Consider the following 8,377-nt stretch of genomic DNA (forward strand, 5'->3'; position numbering starts at 1 on the left):
CTATATTAAAAATAATTTTTTAAATATTATTTAAATACATTTCTGAACAAAAATTATTTTAAAAACAATTATTATTATAATATTAAACAGATATTTAAATATATATGATGTATCACAATGATCGGTTGTTACGGATTCCAAATTAATTTTTAATGTTAGAGAAAAAAACAACTATAATTATGTATTATAAAAAGTTACTGGGGAATGGAATAAAAAAATTAAAAATGCTAATTAAAAATTAAAATGGAACATTTATCTTACTAACGATAAGCAAATGCAAATATTCTACTTGTACTGTACTTTTAGTTTTATTTAATATATTTTAGAGGTTAATTTTGATAGCATTTGATTTTTTTTCTTATAAATGAATCATATTAAAATTTAATATAAAAAAATAAATTCCAATACTTTGTTGATTTTTTTTCCAAGATAAGAAAGGAATAACAAGTTTTTAATTTAATGTTGGAATATTTGGGGATACTTCACACGGGCAAGTTCATGCAAAGAAAATATATAAAAACACGCTAATAAACTCTTGAAAATAAAATTACAAAGAAATAAAGAACAGTAATTAAAGTGTGACAAAAATTCAAGTTCTGAATAGAAAATAAAAAATAAAAAAATAAACGTGTGAGTGGATAGTTCACGCACCCTACAGTGAAAATGCTGTAATGTTTTCCTGCTTCTTCTAGTTTATTATACATAGTCCACACGCATTGACACAAACATACGAAAGCAAAGAATAAGAGCCATCCAATCTTATATATATATATATATATATATATATATATATATATATATATATATATATATATATATATAAAAGAAAAGAATTAGAGCCATCCAGCATAATGATCTCACAACACTTGATCCTAGCTCCAAATTGCCATACACTCGCAACGACACACTTTTTTTTTTATCTTTTTTTTTTAATTTTTATCCTTTTCCCTTATGAAAAGAGGATACCAACACACGATCGAACTGTTGACAACCAATTAACGACTAGAATGTTGTGTCCAGGAACGAAGAGAGGAGCCATTTGCAAGAACAACATGATTTCATGGAGATTTGAAGCAGCAGAGCATGAATTTGGACGTGAGTGGCTGAGCAATTGCTGTGAAGATTCCTCGTCTTCCTCCATGAACTTGTGCTGCTATCGTCAAATCTTTTTTCTGCTTTTATACGAGGGAAGAGGGCTGGTTTTGTATGGCACGCGCTTGGAGAAGACAGTGGTGCATTGATGTTAACAGTAATAGCATATTTTTGTGTACTGACTCTATGGGTGTCACCATCAGCCACTGCTCACTGCCAAACCTGTCCTGTTATGGCAAAGCAAGCAAAGCCCCTCTCTCTCTCTCTCTTGTCATGTTCCTTGCTTTTAATTACTAGCTGAGGGGGAGGGCAGGGCAGTCTTCATCTGAGCCAATGAAACTATTTGACTCTCTCTTTCTTTCAGCCTTTTCTAACTTTATCTACAGTCTTAACTTGAGTTGCTTGCCCTTTTCCTTGATAGAAAATCTGATGATCTGATCTTCTCCTCTCTTTTAAGCATAACTCAGAAGTTTTCTCTGTACCCAATAACTGCAGTCTTTCAACCTTTCTTGCTGACTGCACTCACTCTCTCTGCAAGCAGAATCTTTCAATTTTTTTCTCCTTCAAGTTGTTTACTACAGTTTCTTAATTCTCGCCTTCAAATTATTCAAAACAAAAAATGCGTCCACCCCTCCTCACCTCTCCCCCCCTCTCATAAAAACCATGCAGATTCTTGCACTTTGATCATCCCTTTCGTGCTTCGTTTAATTCTCACATCACCAACACCTTGAGAAGTTAATCTTATAGCTGCAAAGAGCATAAACCAAAGCTTCTTCCACCCTTTTTTTCCTCTTGAAGAATGGAAACAGTATCGCCCAGTTTCACAAAAAATAAGGAAGTGATTTCACTCTCTGTGTCTCCTTCTCTCCAATAGGGTTCACTCACCTTCCCGTACAAGCAAGCAACAAAGAGAGGCAAAACAAGAGGAAGGAACTGCTAGAAGCAGGACAACCTACAGTGTCTTCAAAATCAGCTCCTTTCAAGATCCCGATAAAGAAAGCAATAAAACCCTAATCTAGATCTTCATCTACATGGATTTAGCTTCCCCATCAACAAACCCCACCTATTCAAGCCCTGTAATCACCAGCCCCACCACCCCCACCACCACCTCCACAAACACCACAACTTTGGCCACAACCACTTCCCCATCTTCCACTCCAAGTCGCTATGAGAACCAAAAGAGAAGGGACTGGAACACTTTCTGCCAGTACCTTAGAAACCACAGGCCTCCTTTATCACTCCCTATGTGCAGCGGAGCCCATGTTCTTGAATTTTTAAGGTACCTAGACCAATTTGGCAAAACCAAAGTCCATAACCAAACTTGTCCTTTCTTCGGCTTCCCTAATCCACCCGCACCATGCCCTTGTCCCCTCCGGCAAGCATGGGGAAGCCTTGATGCACTCATCGGAAGGCTCAGAGCTGCCTACGAGGAGCATGGAGGGAGGCCCGAAGGAAACCCATTTGGTGCAAAAGCAGTGAGGATTTACTTAAGGGAGGTTAGGGATTTTCAAGCTAAAGCAAGAGGAGTTAGCTATGAGAAGAAGAGAAAAAGGCCCAAACCAAAGGTCACAGCAACACCACAATCAGCAGCAGCCGCAGAAGCAGCAGCAGCTGGTTCTAGTGCAGGTTAGTGGTCAAAATTAAAGAATCAATGGACCTGGAGTTGAAGCTTGGATCGATATTGAGGCTGTATATGTGTGGGTTCATTCACCAGCAGCTTTTAGCTATATGGGGTATATTTTCTGCTCCTTCTTTTTACTATAAAGAGAAGATCAGTTATAAAATGAACTTTGCTTATATTTCTAAGAGGATATGTTGAGATTTGTGGGTACCAGTTGATTTGCTCTTTAAGGGACAGCTGCATGGTAATGACCTTGTAGTATCAGCAGCGGCAGTAGTGGTAATAAATCATATACTGATACTCCCACTAGACTAGCAGCTAGCCGAAATCATGGAAGCAAGTGTTGTTATACCTGTGTTCAAAAATTCACATGTACCTAAGCAAGCAATCTAAGTACTTGTTAATTAAAAATGCTCTCAAGTCTCTTCCTTAACTTACAATTTCACCCCTAATCTTTGGAGGAAGTTGGGATTTTTCTCTACTTATTCTATCCCTATCCAAGTATCATATGCATATAAATATTTTTTCCCCTGCTAAACAACTTAATTAATCAGAAACCTAAGATTTTAATGACATCTGGTGATGAATATTGAAGGAGAGGCATTGCCAACTCGAAGTGGAAGATAGTATTGTTTGATGTATTTTCTATATATCTCAAACAAAGACGAAATATTTCCTTTAGTTTTAATAGAAATTGTTAATGCAGAGGACAGAACATATTTTAGAGAGGTGTATGAGTTCACGAGCATGTATTGCGAACAGTAAAATGATCAACTAGCTAGATAAAATGGTATGTATCCATTTAAAGAAAATCTAAACGGATCAATATTTAAGCAAAAAGACAAAACCTTGGATTCATCTTTTGTAATGCTGGTGCCAGCTAAAAGCACACATGCTGCAATAATCTACTAAGTAATTCAAAACATAAGCCCACATGAAGAAATGGTAGAATTTAAATCTTGAGTGGCTATTTCGGAATCCACCTGGGCCGACATGCATTGGAACTTGATTGACAATATACGAGTGTTTATAAATTTAAAAATTGTCTTCTTGGGAGTACTATATTTAGGATCACAGCTTTGCAGGATTGCTCCATCATTAATAAATGCAGGCAGGGGGCAATGTTCTCGTAATTTAAAGGGGAGTTGTTTGCATTCTTGTGTAGAAACCACTGATCATTCTACTGTTTTGCGGTCGACGTCTCTAGATCATGCTTCTTCTCGAGTAGTTAAATATTTTGTGGAGTAGCATGCATTAATTTCTCCTCCATAAACTAGCTATAGGATAATATCAAAGCTTATGTATTAATCATATATCATCGAGTTAGGTAAGTTTTTCTTTTTTGAGAAATGTTAGGTAAGATTATATGCTATCAATTCTAGCTAGCTAGGGTGCCATAGAACTTGATTAATTTGTTTGCATGATGTAGTTCACTATCCATCACATTGTTAGGGATCCAATGTATGAGCATTTCCCTCGAGTCAATTAATTGCTGATCCACCACTCGTATGATCTTAAGCAATTTCTTTGGATGGATTGCTTCCCCCTCGTTTTTTAATCTATCTACCTCTATCTGTCTGGGGGTGGAAAAGGGTTTCTATATTGAATACATGGCTGGTATTTGTAACTACAATATCATCGATCTTGCATCAGTTTAACTAGTCCATAAATATACTGTAATTAGGACTTGAGGCAGATTAAAGAAAGAGATAGGGAATGAGTTTGTAGCTCGGAATTGTATTCTTGTGTGAGCTACAAGGATGAGATCTCATCTTCGAGTCTTTCCTTGATCATCAATGCATTAAAAAAAATTAAAAAAAAATTAGAGATATATTAATCTTTTTTCTTGCTTGCACATTTGCTGTATTCTTATGTAAACAAGGTTTTAGCAGTTCTTTCTATTTTTTTACTTTCCCATTTCTGTTTCACTGTAAATTTTATATCTTTTTCGATAAGCTGCACTCCTTCAATGTGTAATGGGCTGTGAACTTTGCGTAGGGCTTCACGATAGCGGGGGGATCATTGATTTGAACATGTAGATATATTTTGTTCCTTGATACAAAAAAAAAAGACTTAGAAAATTTCCTTAATTTTTTTTTAATTATTTTTGGATCCTAAAATCCTGATTTTAAATGCATGATTTATGTCTATGCATGGGTCTATATATATAAAGATCTATAGAGCTTAGTTAATACACTTCTCTTTCATAACCAACCTTTAATTTTAACTTAGTATATGTTTTGATACACACACAAAGGTAAATCTTCATAGTGCTATGAGAATATCCACCATTTCAAACTTCATTCACTTGAATATCTACCATTTCATACTTCATTCACTTGAATTAAGATCATATATGCACTGATTGACAATTATTTAGAAAATATCATATATCAATATGGTTTGCTCTTCGATATCAAAAGGTTTTTGTTATTAAAATCGACTATCGATTAATTTTATAAAATAAAACACGATTTTGTAGGAGAATAACAAGGTATTTACAAATAATAATAATAATAATAATAATATAATCTAAATCAATATTTACACCAATCAAAAGATTTTTTTATGAAAGTTAACTTTTAATCAAAACTAGTTAAGGTCCAACATTATTTAGATAAAAAATCATTGTATGATTCACATATGGAAGTAGTATTGATTTGTGAGAAGAAATCTGAACTCCGCATATATAGAAACCAAATAAATACATGTAGGATTAATTGAGGTATTATAAATTGACCTGGATAATCATATTAATAAAAAAAAATAAAAATAAAAGATCCCTTTAATATGCGTTCTCTAATCTAGGAAATCCACCTTCCTCTAAAACCCCTAGCGTAGCATATAAAATCCCAAGAAGCTGAGTCAAAATCTTTTTGAAAATCAACTTCAAAAAGAAAGTTTTAAACAGGTTGTCGTCTCAAACTATTAACAATTTTATTGGCTAACATAGAATTGTCAAGAATTTGTCTTCCTAAAATAAAAACAAATTGACAATCACTAATCACCTCATAAATAACATGAATAATTCTCAATGCCAAGATCTTGGCAATGATTTTATATCTCGTTCACAAGACTAATAAGTCTAAAGTCTGTGAACTTATTAGCCCCTTTAACCTTCAGGATTAAAGTAATGTCTGCATTGTTAATATCTTTTGGCGTCTTGCTCTCTTTAAAAAAACATTTCGTCTCCAATAAGTGGCCATGCCTTTTTATATAAATTAAAATTAAATCCATCTGGCCCAGTAGCGTTGGATCCCTTATAACTCCACGTAACCATTTGATTTCCTCCATGAATGGCCTCGGCCTGAAGTTACTGTTGAACAAGTTGTTGTAAAGGTTTGCTACCTTGGATTTGATACCCAATGAGTCCAAGAATTTAGTGTCAATAACAATTATATAATCGAAGTATTTTTTCCTATCAAAAAGAGAAGCCATGAGATGAAAAAATCTGGTATTCCAGTCACTAAGCTTGCACCAATTAATTATTGCAGTTTTTCTCCAAAGAGATTCATAATGTTTGTTCATATCCCATAGCTCAAAATTAAGACTTCTCAACTCAACAATTTCAGCATCTGTTAGACTGATTCTGGACCACCTTTATTTTAGTCTCCAAATTCCCGTAAGTATTAAAATTCCATTTCCGTAACTTTTTTTTTTTGATTCGAGAAAACCCCACCCCTGGAAAGCATACTTTGTAGGTCCAGATGAGTGAGTAAAACTCCGGTTGTCTCAGGTTCTTACAAGAGATGCACGCCCTGACTCAAACTCGAGACCTGCTGTGCAGATCTCAAGTTCTTTGCCACCACGCTACACTCCCAAGGGACCATTTCCGTAACTTCCTTCTCAATATATAGACTAAGCTTTTTTTTATTAGAGTAAATTTATTTGGCATATTTAAATAGATTGATGTCCACAACATCTCCAGGTCAGTGTCGAAATATTTGTGCAAAAACCAACAATCTATAAATCAAAAAAGGTCTCATACCCAAATTCCTACATTCCTTGTTAAACACAATTCGGCAATGGTCTGAAAGACTCCTATTTATCCTAAAAATATATGATGAGAAAACGCTAGCATAACATCTAGGCGATCAAAACATTTATCTATGCAACTCATTGAAGATCCTTTAAAGCATGTATTTCGTTGGCCATGCACAAGGATTTAATATAAAAAGGTTATTTTATATCTATGAAAAAACTCAAATGGTTATTGTTTAAATGATACTTAGACTTGAGATAACCAAGTTATCTTATATAAAAAAAATTATGTTTTGATCTTGACTATACATTATCAAATATCACAAATGAGCAAATATTTAATGTAATATAAATTATATGAAAGTATTTAAGTGATTAAGAAAGAATTCATTAAGTAAATTAAAAAAAACATTTTATATGTTCTCAAATTTTTAAATCTTATTCAAAATATCAATAATTATAGTATTGAGAACAAATATGAATTGACAAGTGCAAACACACTCCATGCTCAAATATCATACTCGAATCATTCTAAATAAAAAAGAATATTTACATTAAGAAACCGCTTATTGAAAGACTAAATCGAACTACATATGACTTTTCTAATATTTAAAAGATCATGACACATTGATAGATGCTACATTTAATATTTAAATATAAATCAATCAATTTATTGAATCAATAATAAGTTAAATATTCAATTTATTTAATCATTTTTAATAAGAATTTTAATTTATATTTAGAAAAACATATTAGAAACCTAATAAATCACAAGCATGAAGAATAATTAGAAATAAATTAAACAAAGATGATTAACTAAGTATAACTTGATTGTAAATAAGTTTTATAAATTGAGGACTAGAGTGTAATATAATTCTAAACCTAAAAAAATAAAGTGAGAACTTGATTGCATACGTTTCTAATAAATCTCTTGAAATAAAATATATGATTTTTTTAGAAGGTAAAGTGATATTTTGTCACTAATAGAGATATTAGGTTTTTTCTATAAATAAAATATTATGTATTATATTGTTATGTATAAGACATAAGAGTTCAAATCATAGAAATACAAGTAGATCAATGGTTCACGCTATGCTACAAGTTGTATCAATTTTTTTTAACCTAAAGAAAAACATATAAGCATTGCTAATGTGTTTTCTAATACAAAAATAAATTCATTCATGAACTCAATACATTATGCATATTGGATAACATCTTTTTAAAATATTAAAACGGTGGCATATTGGATGCAATTTGTTTTTTTTTAATATTGAGACAACGATATATTAAATCTACTCAATTTAATCTATCAAATATGTTACCCAGGTCATAAGACTGTAGTAATCCAATAGAAAAAAAATAAAAAGATTATAAAGATCAATTCTTAACCAATAAAATAATGAATGATGAAATTGAAAAAAAAATAAAATTAGAAAAGGAACAAAAACAACTATATGTGTCAACCCAGGTTAACCTGTTGAACCTACAATCCAGGTCATGAGATCGGGATAACCTTATAGAAATAAAATTAAAAAAATATTATGAACAATTTTCAACTAACTCAATATTTTTGAATGATGAAATAAAAAAAAATTAATTAGAAAAGGGACAAAAAAATAACTAAGTCAACCTCGGCTAACCTATTAAACTTATAGTTTAGGTTGTAAGACTGATGTCACTTCA

At 32.4% G+C, this 8,377-nt stretch overlaps 1 protein-coding gene across 1 annotated transcript; it reads left to right on the forward strand.

Moving 5' to 3' along the window:
* The first annotated feature begins 1,380 nt into the window (after window positions 1-1,380).
* Window positions 1,381-3,146, forward strand: LOC133669488 (protein LIGHT-DEPENDENT SHORT HYPOCOTYLS 1-like). The gene has a single exon (XM_062089652.1). The coding sequence runs from the start codon at window positions 2,124-2,126 to the stop codon at window positions 2,721-2,723; it is 600 nt and encodes a 199-aa protein (XP_061945636.1). The 5' UTR covers window positions 1,381-2,123; the 3' UTR covers window positions 2,724-3,146.
* Window positions 3,147-8,377: the final 5,231 nt, after the last annotated feature.

The sequence above is a fragment of the Populus nigra genome, chromosome 12 (genome assembly GCF_951802175.1).
Source record: "Populus nigra chromosome 12, ddPopNigr1.1, whole genome shotgun sequence".
In the NCBI taxonomy this organism is placed as follows: Eukaryota; Viridiplantae; Streptophyta; class Magnoliopsida; order Malpighiales; family Salicaceae; genus Populus; species Populus nigra.